The sequence below is a fragment of the Schistocerca gregaria genome, chromosome X (assembly GCF_023897955.1).
Source record: "Schistocerca gregaria isolate iqSchGreg1 chromosome X, iqSchGreg1.2, whole genome shotgun sequence".
Taxonomy (NCBI): Eukaryota; Metazoa; Arthropoda; class Insecta; order Orthoptera; family Acrididae; genus Schistocerca; species Schistocerca gregaria.
In genome coordinates this window covers 808,305,454-808,322,028 of record NC_064931.1, presented here as the reverse complement: position 1 = coordinate 808,322,028, position 16,575 = coordinate 808,305,454, and the positions used below count along the sequence as shown (strand labels likewise).

The following is a 16,575-nucleotide window of genomic DNA, read 5'->3' as shown; positions in this document are numbered from 1 at the left end:
GCCCTGCATTTTATTTCGCTAAGAGGCTCCATAACACTTCGAATCTTGAAACTGCTGATAATTAGTAAACCCTTCATCATGTGCCTGCTTGGCCCCTGCTGAAGGAATGGCCACCTATCCATTAATAGAATGAATGGGCAAGGCCAGATAGCTAGCTTCCACACCGAATTTCAGCCTCGACCAATGCAGATGTATTACAACCTGCAACTCATATGTGATTAGCACAGATCCCCCATGATGGGTATGCTGCACGGTGCCTCGGCAGTGGAGCCCGTGGGCAAAACTAGTGACACCTAAGGTGTCCCATGCTCTGCCACCAGTCTTCAGCTGCTCACTAACTGAGGCCAGCTGCTCCAGTGTATGCACACAGCACACACACATCCTGTCCATCCCACTAATTTAGGCATTAAATAGTGAAACAAACAGAAAAGCTAAAAAATGTGACTTGCTAGTCTCGTGGTGCTTCATCAATGAAGGCTGATGGCTCATTGAGCTTTTATCAATGGTTACTGACTATCCAAGTAAATAAGCAAACAAATGACTACTGCACTACAGACTGCACAAAGGTATGTGTAATTATGCAATACTATACTTCTCAAACACAAAAATATGCACTGAATTTATGAATTAAACATTGGAAGCACAAAAAATCGTGCAAAGAATTTAAGGTTAAACTATAAACACAACACCAAACTAAACATGTGACTTGTTAGTATCCTTGTGCTTCACCAAAGAAGGCTGATGGTTTGCTACACAGAGACTTTGTTAACTTTCCACAGACTGTTAATTCAGAATGAGGAGATATTGTTTATTACACCAACATCAAATGACTTAGCCATGGCAAGATGTTGAAGTGAGTGAGTGATCTCAAAGATGAAATATAAATATTTGTGACAGAAAAGACAAAGTCTGTTGCTCAATTTAAAGATGCCAAATGGATGTGTGATTTTGCTTTACTGCTAGATGTAACAGTTCAATTGAACAAACTAAATGAACAATTACAAGGGGAAGATGAATTAAAATGTTCCACATAAGAGCATGTCCAATGGCCTTGTCGCAGTTGTAACACCAGCTCTCATCAGATCACTGAAGTTAAGTGCTGTTGAGCTTGACTTAGCACTTGGACTGGTGATCGTCTGAGTCTGCCGAGTGCTGTTGGCAAGCAGGTTGCACTCAGCCCTTGCAAAACCAACTGAGGAGCTACTTATCAAAAAGTAGTGGCTCTGGTTGCAAAAAGTGAGAATGGCTGGGAGAACGGTGTGCTGACCACATGCCCCTCAATATCTGCATCCAGTGGTGCCTAACAGTTGAGGATGACACAGCGGTCTCTCGGTACAGTTGAGCCTTCCGAGGATTGTTCAGATGGAGAGAGAGGGGTTTATGTATGAGCATGTGAAGGTATTCAAAACAAAATTACAAATTTTGGAATCACAAATAAAAAAACGGCAATTTTCTGCATTTTCCTTCCTTGCAGAAATGTAACAATAAAAATTGTGACAAATATTTACCTTTTTTTAAAATGAAACTATTCCACTTTAGGTTGTTAAAACATTATTGTTTATATCATTATTTCACCAGGTTTCTTATATGTATGGTAGATAGAACAGCAAATAAATTCACATCACCACACGCAACTGCTCTTACACAGTATGTCACAGCTTTATACTATTGAGTGGATTACAACATCCCACAATGCTTGAAAATGACCACATGCTGAAACTGCACACACAATGAATAATGTTCTAACAGTCTAAAGCAGAATGATTTCATTTAAAAATTTCATGAAGGCTATGGACCCAATCATCATCAAACTTCTAAATATTTACCTACTATATTTGGCCTAAAAGACATATTCAAGAGTTCAGGAGCAATAAAGCAATCTTCAATCTCTCTCAATCCTCTCTATTCATGGATGAAGTATCTTAGGATTTACAAATGGAATGAGTAAATTTTCAGTGTCTCCTGAAAAACCTCTACTAGAATTTTGTTGCAAATATGTCTCCAGGGAAATATATCCATGCATTAATAGGCACGGTATTCGCTTCACATCATTTTTGGTGGCACAGATATGCAAGCATAACAAGACCTAAAATCACTGAAATTTATCTGCCAAGTTCACTTCAAGCTGCTACTACAAGCATCAAAACAAGTTTAGGAAGCCTTGTTCGAGAGATGAATTGCCAGGTCTGTCACTGACAGGTAATATTTAATTAAAAATATTTTTCCCTTTACTTTTATATTGAATTTGATTCATCCGTAACTATTTAACTTCTATCTGTTTTGTTCTGCCCAGAGCAGGAACTGAAATTTGTATCCTGTCTCATGCAGGTAATAACATTTTACCACACCTCTATGTGACTATTCTGCAATTCTCACTTAAGTGCCCAGCAGATGATTCATTGAACCACTTTTACACTATTTCTCTACTGTTCCTCTCTACTGTGCCATGGGAAAAACAAACACTTAAATCTTTCCATGGGAACTCTGATTTATGTTATTTCACTACAATGATCACTTCTCCCTATGTACATGGACGTCAACATAATATTTTTCACATTCAGACGAGACAGTGATCAAAATTACATGAAAAGATCTCACCTCAATGAAATATGTCTTTGTTTTAATTATTGACACCTTAACTCCTGTATCATACTCATGACTCCCCCCCCCCGCCCCCCATTTTGCAATAGCACAAAATGAGCTGCCCCTCTCTGAACTTTCTCAATGTCCTCCATCAATCCTAGCTGGTAAGGATCTCATACAACATGGTATTAGTGTAGCAGAAGATGAACAAGTATAGTGTAGGCAGTCTCTGCAATGGATTTGTTGCATCTTCTAAGTGTTCTGTGAATAAATTGCAGACTTTGATTCACATTAACCACAACATTATCTATGTGACTGTTCCAATTTAAGTTTCATAATTGTTATCCAGTATTTTCTTGAAGTGGTAGCCTTTAGCTTTGTTCATTTTACCACGTATCCAAAATTTAACATTTTCTTTTCTGTACTCATGAGGATGACCTCTCACTTTTCATTATTTAGGATCAATTTCCATTTTTTGCACCATACACCATTTTTCAATTGTTTCTGATCATCTGGTGACTTTACTAGATGGTAAATGACAGCATCATCTGCAAACAGTGTATGAGGGCTGTTCATATTGCCTCTTAAATTTTTTATGTAGATCAGATACAGCAGAAGGACTATAAAACTTCCTTGGGGAGCACCAGATATCACTTCTGTTTTACTCAATGACTTTCTGTCAGTTACTAAGAAATGTGACCTTTCTGATAGGAAACTACAAATCGAGTCCCATAACTGATACAATACTCCATAGGCACACAATCTGATTAGAAGCTGCTTGTGAAGAACAGTTTCAAAAGACTTCTGGAAATCTAAAAATATGGTATCAATCTGATATTCCCTGTCTATAGCACTCATTACTTCATGAGAATAAAGAGCTAGTAGTGTTGCACAAGAATGATATTTTCAGAACCTATGCTTACTGTGTCAGTAGATCTATTCTTCAAGGTAAGTCATAATGTTTGAACACAGTACATGTTCTAAAGCCTACTGCAAATCAGTATCAGTGATATAGGTCTGTAATGCAGTGAATCACTCCTATTTCCTTTCTCGAGTATTGCTGTAACCTCTGCAGCTTTCCTAAAAAGGTATGGATCTTTCATTGACTGAGCGGTTGTATGTGATTGCTAAGTATACTCTGCAAGGAATCCAATTGGTATACAATCTGGACCAGGAGACATGCATTTATTCTATGATCTGGGTTGCATCATTACATTGAAGGTATCCACTTTTAAGTTACTCATGTTGGCAGCTGTTTCCTTCTTTAGTTACTTTAAAAGTGTAACCATCTGACAATATCTCTCTCTCTCTCTCTCTCTCTCTCTCTCTCTCTCTCTCTCTCTCTCTCTCTCTCTCTGTGTGTGTGTGTGTGTGTGTGTGTGTGTGTGTAGCAGGGAGGGGGGGGGGGGGGGGGGGGAGGGGGTCAACATCCATTTGATAACTGACATGTGGCCCTTGTTTCAGCTGACATAAATGGCTGTGGCCCTTTGTCAAATATGGTTGACTACTTATCATACAAGATTTTAATGTAAAGGCTTGTCGTATGTCAAGTGTAGAAACCTACGACAAATTAATTGTTGAAATGTCTTTTATTACAATCTAATGTCATGTTTTTTACAATGATAGCCAGTTTCTTTCCATTACAGAATGTCTTCGGTAATAGTAGTCACAGAGCAAACAGTCAGTTTCAGATGCCATGTACAGTGTCCATGAGTCCCTAAGGTCTTAGCAATTCATTACTGTTGTACACACTACTAAAGTCGTAATGACTCATGGGCAACACCCACAGCACTTGAAACTGAACAGCTGCTCTGCAACACCTATGACCCTATGTTCTCTAATTGAAGAAAACTCATCATAATTATAAAAAGTGTGACACTGGAAAGCAATAAAAGACATCTAGATAAGGCAGCACTTTAAAATTTGTGGAATGCTCCTAATGTTGGACTATTTACACTCATTTTGACTGTGTTTCATTTCTTCCTACTCTTCTTCCAAGCTTTCAGTTCCAGAGATGACAATTTTATATTGGCTGCTCAGATAATCAGCAATCTGCTTCTCACCATACTTACTAAGCAGAAATATTTTTCTACATTCCTTAACAACCCTTTGAACCCTCATCATCAATGGCACCTTATAGCATTACAGTCACCACTTCCCATATATATACATCAAAATGTCATCTGCACAAGTCAGTTTTTTAACTGTGGAGCAAAAACTAATTTTTGGAGCAGAGATTACTTACTATAACACAAATCCATGTCCTTACCCCTGGTTTCAACAGTGTGAGTCTCTCATTCTATAGTTGCCAAGTTGGAAGTTCCCCCTACCACAATAACAAATTCAACTGAGTTACTCAGTTTGTCATAGTTACCAGTAGTAGGTGGCTTGTCAAAATAATCAGTTACAATGTTTGAATTATATGTAATGATTATCTTCACCCAAACAATTTCACTTCTTCTTCTTCTTCTTCTTCTTCTTCTTCTTTTGTGGTTCCACAGTTTCTTGTGGGCCTCAGCCTTTTCAACAACTTTCTGCCATTTATTTCAGTACATTGCTAGAATTCTCCAATTTCTATTACTTATTTTCTGGAGATCCTCGGTGACTCCATTCTCCAATCTTATTCTCAGTCGATCTCAGCCACTCTATCATCTTGTGTTTCCTTGTAATACCTTTTTGAGGCACTTTTGCTATGCTATGTGCCCATCCCAGCTCAATCTGGATGGGTTCATTATTTTTTCATATCTGGAATCCATAATAACATAAGAAGATATGACAGAATTCTTTGTGGCAATAAACATGCCACCACCATAGGTGACCCAGCTATTGTAGTGATATATTGGGTGTTTCTAAATTTTTGCAACATACTTTGGTGAGGGTTCAGAGAATCTTAACAAAACAAATTATTCCTACAAATGTATCTTCTATGATGAACTACTAATAGGAAACATTTCTTAAACAAATATGGTATAACATACTTGGTGATATATTAGTTTTTGTCTGTATATGTTCATACATACAATTAAATAAATGTATTTGTGCAGATAATAAACAGATGGTACATATGATGTATAGGAGTGATGTCACATTTCTGCAGAGTCTCGTCACATTTCAGTTCTGATGTACACCAGATTCCAAGATGGTGAATTAAATGTTTAATGCCAGGTCTTTCCAGTGTCAGAACATTAGTCCATTGAATTTTCAGTTGTGGAGATACACTGTAATGCTATAATGTGTACTCTGTGTTCATAACAACATTGTTTTCTCATTTTCATACCAGGTATTATCACTTTTGGAGTTTTTTTTTATGAAGGTTTAGAAATAACTTAGATGTTACATTCCGAATTTAGATCTGCCTGCTACACTTGTAGTTTCAGTCAGTTTTTCCTTCCTGGTACCACACAGGCATTATCACCTCTAATAAGTAATACAAATTCTCAGAATTGATCCTGAAAGATAGTGCATTTAAGAAGTACTGTATTAACATTTTCTCTTTCTGAACAGTAAGGACTGTTTTCCACTGCAATTAATGTGGGTGATATAGTCATCTCTCTGAATACATGTACTAGGTCATTTGGTCATTGGAGGTATTTCTCTAGCTCAAAAAGTCTTCATGTACACACCACACACTCTCTACCACCCAAGTAGCCATTTCCTGTGTAGTGCACCTCTGACTTGATTGGCTGACTTCTGAATGTCTCCAGTCAATAGTGTATGTTGAGAAATTCACACAATTGCCAGAATTGATAATCTGATCCATCCACCAGGTCCAAACAAGAGGATGATGATCAAATCCAAAATGGTCATAAAACTGTCTGAGCCACTAATTTGATCCATCCACCAGAACCAAACAGGATGATGATGATGATCAGTTTTAAGAAAGTCACTGGAAACTTCGAAATGTGTTTTCACCCCATAAGTATGGGCAGTGCTTTCCACCATTTCATGCCTCTAATGAAATTAAAATAATCTTGATGAGAATTTGGAACAAATTATTTCTATCTACACCAGACTCTTATGCAATGTTTGGCTCTAGTTCAATTTCAGAGTGTGTGGGCACTATTTCTTGCTTTCCTCTCCCCCATGTATCCATCATTATTTCATTCTGTCCTCAATATGTTAATCAGAAATTTCATTTTCAAAAGCTTGATAATAACTTTGGTGACATTATTACTTCTTCTATTGGCATGTACTGCCCATCTAGAGGTTATTAAGGCTATGTTCTTGGATAGTTACCTGCACATCGAATCCAAATTTCTTAATAATGCTCAGAACTATATCAAATGGAGGTTCCACCAGGGGCTGTTTTGTAGTTGCATCTGAATAGTGATACAATAATGGGCCCAAGTTCACCCATATGCCACCTGCATTGCAAAATAAATCATTATAACATACAACATATATCAAAATTTTAGTTCTAGGTACAGTCAGAAAGTAATACTTTCTATTGTTCATGTTCATTGTTCCAGAAGAAATCTGCATTGAATTTACACAAAATCGCAGTAACAAAGTTCTTACTGAAATTATTACTTGCTAAAAAGTCATCTCTATTGTTTTCTGTGGAATTAGTTTGCTATCATTTTCTGCAGTACAGCTCAACATTGAACTGTGCCATTATCTTCACATTATGAGAAATCAAGTCACACTTGTGCATTATCCTCAAATCCTCAGTCACTATGGCATGGTATCTTTTGATTTCACATTAGTCTGCAAGTGGTGTGTTTAAAGATTTTCATTCATGATAACTAAAAGGTGAAAGTGTAGTGTGTGATATCTGGGCTGTATAATGAGTGTGGTAAAACTTGCCAGTGAGATTTTGAAATTTAGCCTGTACTGGTACATAAATGTGAGGATGTGACTTGTGTGTGACTAAAGAATATCAGTCACTCATTTTGTTTGATAAACTTGTTATTGACGATCTAAACATTCCAGTTGCAGCATCCTGGTCTTATAAATTTGCAAGGATCACTCTCACTGCATTTCAAGAGAGAGAAGCCTTTAGCTTTCCTACCAGCTTACACATTTCTTCATTTTATGTGAAACGAGTGCCATCATACCATAAATTCTGCCTTGATCTCAGGTTCAAAGAAATAATTCCATATCACTATTTGCCACTATCTTCAATAACAATTTCTCTCCCTCCTGTAGCAGCTTTTTTTTCTTCTGCTCAAAGGTTTGGGTACCAATAATTGAAAAATATTTAAACAATGAATGTTTTCAACAGCTGAAATCACTTGTGAATTTGCCTTACCTACTGTGTTACAAGGTTGTGACCAACACTGAATGACAATCATGTCAACTGTCTAATTCTTGTATTTATTCAGCAAAATGATACATTACTTTCTGACTGCCCTTTTTCATATTAATGCAAGAAATTCATTCAGAAAGAAGTTTTGCCTTGCCTGGTCATCAAAAAAAGCAAACAAATATTGCTGAAGATGACATTTTAAGCACCAGCAGTACACATACTAACATTAACAAAACATTCTACCATTCACAGAAAGAGTTAATTTACTATGCATAAAGTTGCAAATATAGCAGTAGTTGCCACTATGCATGAGTAGTGCAATATAATCATCAGCAGTTTTTTTAAAAAAGAAATAACTTTCAAGAGGAGTTCAAGTCAAAGACCACCAAGAACTGCTAACATTGGGTAAAGCTACACTTCTGCACAGCCACTTAGATAGTTAATACAGACATAGCCTAACAATAATTACAATTGATTGTCATGCTAATTTGAAGTTATTTCTTGTGCAGTTGAAATGATACTGCACTGTGAGCAACAAAATTTTTGTTGTTAGAATGCAAAGTTTTGTCAATACTGATAGCATAACTGGCAGAGAATGACCTTAGTTTTGACATGGTTTTGGAAGGAAATCCACCATGTCTTTCTGAATGTATGAGGGGATAGTCACAAAGTTTTTAATGTCACATCAAAAAGTTATGAAATTAATTTTTTGTTTGTTTGCAGGTACATGTATGTAGTTAACGCGCATAAAGAAATCCAAGAGGTGCAGCCCATTGGTAAAGTGCAATATTATGCAGCAATACATTATCAGCATCTAATTACGAACAATGATGCAACAATACAAGCTGGGTTGGTAGATGTGTATGGCAACAATGCAATCATCATATGACACAGTCATTATATGGTGCTGCAAATGCTTCCAACGGGGTCAAACAATTAAATTCTTCATTTGTGTGGCCATAGTGTCAGTAGTTGCTTTATAATTCCTGTTTGTATTAAGAAATTATTCAGATAGTGAAGGGAGACGAAAATTTAATAGTCATGGGTGACTGGAATTAGAGTGTAGGAAAAGGGAGAGAAGGAAACGTAGTAGGTGAATATGGATTGGGGCTAAGAAATGAAAGAGGAACCCGCCTGGTAGAATTTTGCACAGAGCACAACATAATCATAGCTAACACTTGGTTTAAGAATCATGAAAGAAGGTTGTATACATAGAAGAACCCTGGAGATACTAAAAGGTATCAGATAGATTATAGAATGGTAAGACAGAGATTTAGGAACCAGGTTTTAAATTGTAAGACATTTACAGGGGCAGATGTGGACTCTGACCACAATCTATAGATCTGTAGATTAAAACTGAAGAAACTGTAAAAAGGTAGGAATTTAAGGAAATGAGACCTGGATAAACTGAAAGAACAAGAGGTTGTACAGAGTTTCAGGGAGAGCATAAGGATACAATTGACAGGAATGGGTGAAAGAAATACAGTAGAAGAAGAATGGGTAGCTTTGAGGGATGAAGTAGTGAAGGCAGCAGAGGATCAAGTAGGTAAAAAGACGAGGGCTAGTAGAAATCCTTGGGTAACAGAAGAAATAATGAATTTAATTGATGAAAGGAGAAAATATAAAAATGTAGTAAATGAAGCAGGCAAAAAGGAATGCAAACATCTCAAAAATGAGATAAACAGAAAGTGCAAAATGGCTAGAGAACAAATGTAAGATGTAGAGGATTATCTCACTAGGGGTAAGATAGATACTACCTACAGTAAAATTAAAGAGACCTTTGGAGATAAGAGAACTACTTGTATCAACATCGAGACCTCAGATGGAAACCCAGTTCTAAGCAAAGAAGGGAAAACTGAAAGGTGGAAGGAGTATATAGAGATTCTATACAAGGGCGATGTACTTGAGGACAATATTATGGAAATGGAAGAGGATGTAGATGAAGATGAAATGGGAGATACGATACTGCGTGAAGAGTTCGACAGAGCACTGAAAGACCTGAGTCAAAACAAGGCCCCCAGAGTAGACAACATTCCATTGGAACTACTGACGGCCTTGGGAGAGCCAGTCCTGACAAAACTCTACCATTTGGTGAGCAAGATGTATGAAACAGGCGAAATACCCTCAGACTTCAAGAAGAATATAATAATTCCAATCCCAAAGAAAGCAGGTGTTGACAGATGTGAAAATTACCGAACAATCAGTTTAATAAGCCACAGCTGCAAAATACTAACATGAATTCTTTACAGACGAATGGAAAAACCAGTAGAAGCCGACCATGGGAAAGATCAGTTTGGATTCCGTAGAAACACTGGAACACGTGAGGCAATACTGACCTTATGACTTATCTTAGAAGAAAGATTAAGGAAAGGCAAACCTACGTTTCTAGCATTTGTAGTCTTAGAGAAAGCTTTTGACAATGTTGACTGGAATACTCTCTTTCAAATTCTAAAGGTGGCAGGGGTAGAACACAAGCGAAAGGCTGTTTACAATTTGTACAGAAACCAGACGGCAGTTATAAGAGTCGAGGGACATGAAAGGGAAGCAGTGGTTGGGAAGGGAGTAAGACAGGGTTGTAGCCTCTCCCTGATGTTATTCACTCTGTATATTGAGCAAGCAGTAAAGGAAACAAAAGAAAAATTTGGAGTAGGTATTAAAATCCATGGAGAAGAAATAAAATCTTTGAGGTTCGCCGATGACATTGTAATTCTGTCAGAGACAGCAAAGGACTTGGAAGAGCAGTTGAATGGAATGGACAGTGTCTTGAAAGGAGGATATAAGATGAACATCAACAAAAGCAAAACGAGGGTAATGGAATGTAGTCGAATTAAGTCGAGTGATGCTGAGGGAATTAGATTAGTAAATGAGACACTTAAAGTAGTAAAGGAGTTTAGCTACTTGGGGAGCAAAATAACTGATGATGGTCGAAGTAGATAGGATATAAAATGTAGACTGGCAATGGCAAGGAAAGCGTTTCTCAAGAAGAGAAATTCGTTAACATCGAGTATAGATTTAAGTGTCAGGAAGTCGTTTCTGAAAGTATTTGTATGGAGTGTAGCCATGTATGGAAGTGAAACATGGATGATAAATAGTTTGGACAAGAAGAGAATAGAAGCTTTCGAAATGTGGTACTACAGAAGAATGCTGAAGATTAGATGGGTAGATCACATAACTAATGAGGAAGTATTGAATAGGATTGGGGAGAAGAGAAGTTTGTGGCACAACTTGACCAGAAGAAGGGATCGGTTGGTAGGACATGTTCTGATTCATCAAGGGACTACCAATTTAGTATTGGAGGGCAGCGTGGAGGGTAAAAATTGTAGAGGGATACCAAGAGATGAATACACTAAGCAGATTCAGAAGGATGTAGGTTGCAGTAGGTACTGTGAGATGAAGAAGCTTGCACAGGATAGAGTAGCATGGAGAGCCGCATCAAACCAGTCTCAGGACTGAAGACCACAACAACAACATTTTTATTCTGTTGTTGCAACTACAAAAATGTTGTAGTTGCAACGACAGAACAAAAATATCCTCAAGGGCTCAAACATGTCTGAGTGACAAAGAACGAAGTGGTAAATCACCTCTCTGTGAAACCTGGGAATCACAAGAGAAATGGAAGGAAGCCCTTGTGCTTCAAGACCACCATATCTCTAGTGAGGCAAATAAGTGAAAATCGGTCATGGATCAGTTTTGAAGCTCTAGTGCAACAGTTTGTACATGACAATGATCACTGTCTGATGGGTTTCACAAGCGCTCACACTCATTCAAAAAGCTTTCCAAACTTTCTCCTGACAAGGCAGCAAGTGACCATTTTCCTCTTTATTCATTTAAAGAAATCTTTGGACAGTATGCACTTCCAGAATGACACAGAGGTGACTTTCAAGGTGAGACCTTTCCCGAACAGCCAAAATGCAGACTTCTACAACTGACATCTCCACTAAGATATCAAACTTTGGGAAAAATCTGTCACACTGATGAGTGGATATGTGGAGAAGTATTAATACAATCACCAAGTTTCGTGGTTGTAGATTGGTTTTTTTCAAGTTTACAATTAAAACTTTATCCTCATAAATGATTTGGATTTAGTGTTGCCTTATTCAGAAATAAAACAGAAAAGTTAAAACAGGATAGCTGGACTGGAACAAAGATTATGAAAAATATACTCTAACATTAATTTAGGTCAAACATGCAAGAAGCTGCAGACAAGACATCAAAAATAATTTATGATAATTCATTACGATAGTGATGTAGATGCCACAGTGGCTTTATGGGGATAAGGGAGAAATGAAAGTATGTTCTGGCGACTATTATCAATGCATGCATTTAAAAATCAATCCTCTCAGCTTTTCTGGATTAAAACAATAGTCAGATGGCTTGGAACTGTCACATAAGTAGCCTGTTCACCATTGCATTCAAAACTGCTTAACACAAATAGGAAAGAGAGCACAGAAAATATTTCCAGGTGTTATGTTACACTACTTTCTGAATGATATAACTAGAAAATATTCCCTGGATCCCTACAATGGAAATGGTCATTGATCACTGACTCAGCTATTACTCTTCCTATTTACGGGGCTACACAAAATATATGCCACTTTTACTCAATACATGTGTCAGACCAATTTGGGATGCATATGTGGCCTTTCCACTGACTGAACACAGAATCAGTGATATATTTATGTAATTACTAACTAAATACTCAATTTATAAATGTTTGTGAGCAACACATACCACATACAGGGTAACTTGCTAAATGGGAACAAACTGCAGGAAATGGTCTCTGAAAGGGCAAGGAGCACAAAAGGTTAGACGGAAATATCAGTGTAAATGAATTCCATGGGAAGTAACCCACTTTAAGGTGGAGATAAAAGATTTTTGACAATGACCCACGTACCAAAACCACACAGGTGGCCCACCAGCCTGGGGTAAGCCAGATGAGTGCAGAGGCTGTATTACCTACAGACTTGCCTCCATGGTGACTATTTTCCCAATGGTTTGTTGTATGGGCCGCTGCGGAGCTGGGATTTCTGTTATCCATCCTATTCACAGATGAGGCTACCTTTACAAGGAGATACTAGACAGCTTCCTGGTATTCCTTGCTTATACAAACTCTGCCTAGGGCGCTGTTTCTCGACAGTATACAAAGCTTGAAAATTAGAGAACTGTTATCATGTCTGGGACAAATCTTCATTAGGTCAGGGCAATATTTACATTGCCCTTACTCAGAAGCTGTTCCAGTTGCTAATGTTTTTGTGTACTTTCACTGTTAGTAATGAAGCTGTATTGTTCTTGGCTACCTAGGCACCTTTCTCTGCTTGTGCGTACATCCCCCATAATGGGATACTACAGAGCGGCATCATCAACTTTCAAAACACCCACCAGTGGGCTACAGGGAATCCCCACAGAATGGTGGCAGTGAATCATCAGTAACAATTCAGTGTCAATGTGTGGGTGGTGATTATTGGTAACTGTCTCATGGGCCTGGTCATCCTTCTACAATGCCTCACAGGTGAGGTGTATCTGCATTTACTGCAGGTGACCTTGATTTCCCTGCTGGAAGAAGTGCCTTTGGTGATACAAAACATTATGTGGATAGTACATGTTGATGCTCCACTCACTGACCTCTTTAATGTGGGGCTAGAACACTACTACAGACAGAGCATTTACACTTACCTAGCATATTCTCATGTCTGCTATCAATCACTGAAACCTACATTGTCAGAGGTCTTTATCTCCACCTTCAAGTGGGTGTACTTCCCTTCAAATGTGTTACCAGCCATATGTCCATATGACATCTTCTGCTCCTTATCCTCTCAGGGATTGTTTCCTTTAGTTTGTCCCCATTTAGCAAAATCACCCCATATATGTAGAAAGAGTTCTTTTGACAGAAAGCTAACAGACAAAGCTTACATTACATACCACTTATAAATATGAACAATACATTGGTAAAAGAAGCTCTAACACAACGCAAAAATCATTAAAAGAAGGCTGTGGCTATTTTGAGGCAGTAAACTATAAGTACCATAAACTACAAAAGAACTATTTCTTTCTTGTGTTAGAAAATTTAAGGATTTCTTTTGTATTTGCCTCATGCCAAGGGATGTGCAAAAGTATTTTTGTTTTAAATCTATGTGCTGCTCACAAGTAATAAACTAGAAACTACATATACCATCTAAATGTAAATCTAGAATGTTTGCAAAAGAAACCGTAGTGAACTTCAAGCTGTTACCACTTGTTTCATTTTAGTGTGAAAAGACATGAGCATGCACACAAAATAACCAAAAACATTTTCCTCCTCCCATCCATAAGCAAGTGCATAACTGACACTTGTGCAAAGTTAAAAATCAGATGTCCTACTTGGAACCAACAGATAAGGATTTTGAAACTACACTTCACAGGAACAGATAAGAATTAGATATGGATTAGTAAATCAATAAGCTGTTTTCTTTGGAGCACTTTTTTTGTTATTGTACGTGAAACACTATACAATTTACTACATATGTCCACACTGTACACCTGTTATCATCCATACAGAAACAGCCTTGATGGACCACTGTATGAGAAACAAACATAGCTGGGGCTGCTCAAACACCTGCAATACAGACAGCATGTCAATTACCCTGCTACTCTCTGACCAAAATGTATTATAGGTGACACAAAAACAGACAGACAGACTGCCAAGCGATGATACTGACTGAAGAGTTGATGACTCTGCTGGCAAGTGATCTGCATATGGCATGATAGCACTGTTCCACAATTTGAGATCAAGAGCATTCAGTTCAGGGCCGACACTGCTGGGAGCAAAACTGTATGAAGGTTTAGCACTGTTGATGTGTCTCACCAAAATCTTCAGGCCCTGGGAGGTTAACGTGCTGTGGGTAGTGTTCTCAGAGTCCCTAATGATATGTGTGAGTCTTTGGGGTATTGGTGTTCTGGTTCAGGTGAAAGAATACTGGACTAATACACTTAACTCAGGTAATGGCTTTAAGTCATGGGACACACCCAGCTAATTCTGCAACTCGACTTTGCTACAGGGAGCCTGATTAACCCTTTGATTCCAGAATGAGATTTTCACTCTGCAGCAGAGTGTGCATTGACATGAAACTTCCTGGCAGATTAAAACTGTGTGCCGGACTGAGACTCGAACTCAGGACCTTGGCCTTTTGCGGGCAAGTGCTCTAACAACTGAGCTACCCAAGCATGACTCACGTTCCGTCCTCACAGCTTTACTTCCGCCAGTACCTCGTCTTCTATCTTCCTAACATTACAGAAGCTCTCCTGTGAAGCTTGCAGTACTAGCACTCCTGAAAGAAAGGATATTGTGGAGACATGGCTTAGCCACAGCATGGGGGATGTTTCCAGAATGAGATTTTCACTCTGCAGCACAGTGTGCATTGATATGAAACTTCCTGGCAGATTAAAACTGTGTGCTGGACCGAGACTCGAACTCGGGACCTTTGCCTTTCGCAGGCAAGTGGTAGAGCACAACAATTTGGAAAGAAAATATGTGTTAGGTGATTCCTGAACACAAAAGCTTGCATACATCTGATTCCAGCACAGCCAGATTATCAAAAATCAATCAGTATCTCCTGAAACCACACTCACTGTGACTAAGGACCTGTCCACAGTTTAAAGTCCACACAAGGTGGCAGTTTCCATCTGTTCTGATGTCTTTCCCATGTGGCTGGTGAGAATAACACTATGCTAGCTATTTGGTCATGTGCAGATCTTCTAGAGGGGGATTAAAATGGATTCTCTCCACAAGTTGGAAAATTGTCAGTTGTGCAGACGAAGCTTGAAAGGGCAAGGAGGACTTCTTTGTCCTCACTGTGAGTTGCTGCAACATACTGAAATGGGCCCTATCATATTCACGTGACATGTTACAAGGCACAAACAGAGTCAAATCCAGCTTACAATGGACAATGGGCAGATCTGTCATTAACGGAACTGAATTTCCATACCTTTTAGTGAGAATTCTGTGGCTTTAGAAATCTGGGTCCTGACTAGGCATCTTCTTCCTGTCTTTGAAATCACTCTAATGGATTCCCATGCAATTGTACTGCTGGCAAAGCAGTTTATAGTGTTTGGGAACTGTTGGCACTCATTACCTGAAAGGTTTCAAAACTCTCCGCTGTTGGTCAGTATTTGAAAATACACTGACCCACCAATTTGTCTGTCGTAATAGGGCGGCATTTGTCATTCCACTAGGGAAGAACCTTCCCTCATAGCTGGTCCAAAGAGTGTGGATTGGACACTTCTGCCGCATGCTGGATCATCTCTGTTATATGATACATCCACCACCAGATGCTGTCACTGTGTTCAAATGAGGTGAGTTGGCTGTACAGTGTTCATTCCACCTTACTGGAAAACCATCATGTTGGCTTTCTTTTGAGCACTGCTCTGTCACAGGTGATTCCTGATTGGGAAGCCATCACAAATGCAAGTCAGCAACCACTTATCCCCATGTGCTGCGAGTGTGAAAGCCAGAGAGCATACTGAAAGACATGGCCAAGAATGACCTTGTAGCAGTGCTGAAATCTGTTTCATACTTTATAAGACAATGATCTCCTGCCAGCAGGAGGCTCTCAACACTCTACTCAAGAGGCAGGCAGTATGGGGCTCCTATAGCACACTGTGTTTTAACCCCCACCCACCTATCTACCCACCCAAACACACACACACACACACACACACACACACACACACAGAGAGAGACAAACATACATACATCTAAGGAATGGTTG

General features: G+C 38.6%; 1 protein-coding gene across 4 annotated transcripts in view; it reads right to left on the bottom strand.

Annotated features, from left to right (window-relative positions):
- The window catches only part of LOC126299438 (carnosine N-methyltransferase-like), a 686,336-nt gene that overhangs the window by 42,373 nt on the left and 627,388 nt on the right, over window positions 1-16,575 (bottom strand). For all 4 annotated transcript variants that reach the window (XM_049991346.1, XM_049991345.1, XM_049991343.1 and 1 more), the window contains exon 8: window positions 6,820-6,947. In XM_049991346.1, the coding sequence (XP_049847303.1) occupies window positions 6,820-6,947 (128 nt within the window). The remainder of the gene's footprint in view (window positions 1-6,819; window positions 6,948-16,575) is intronic.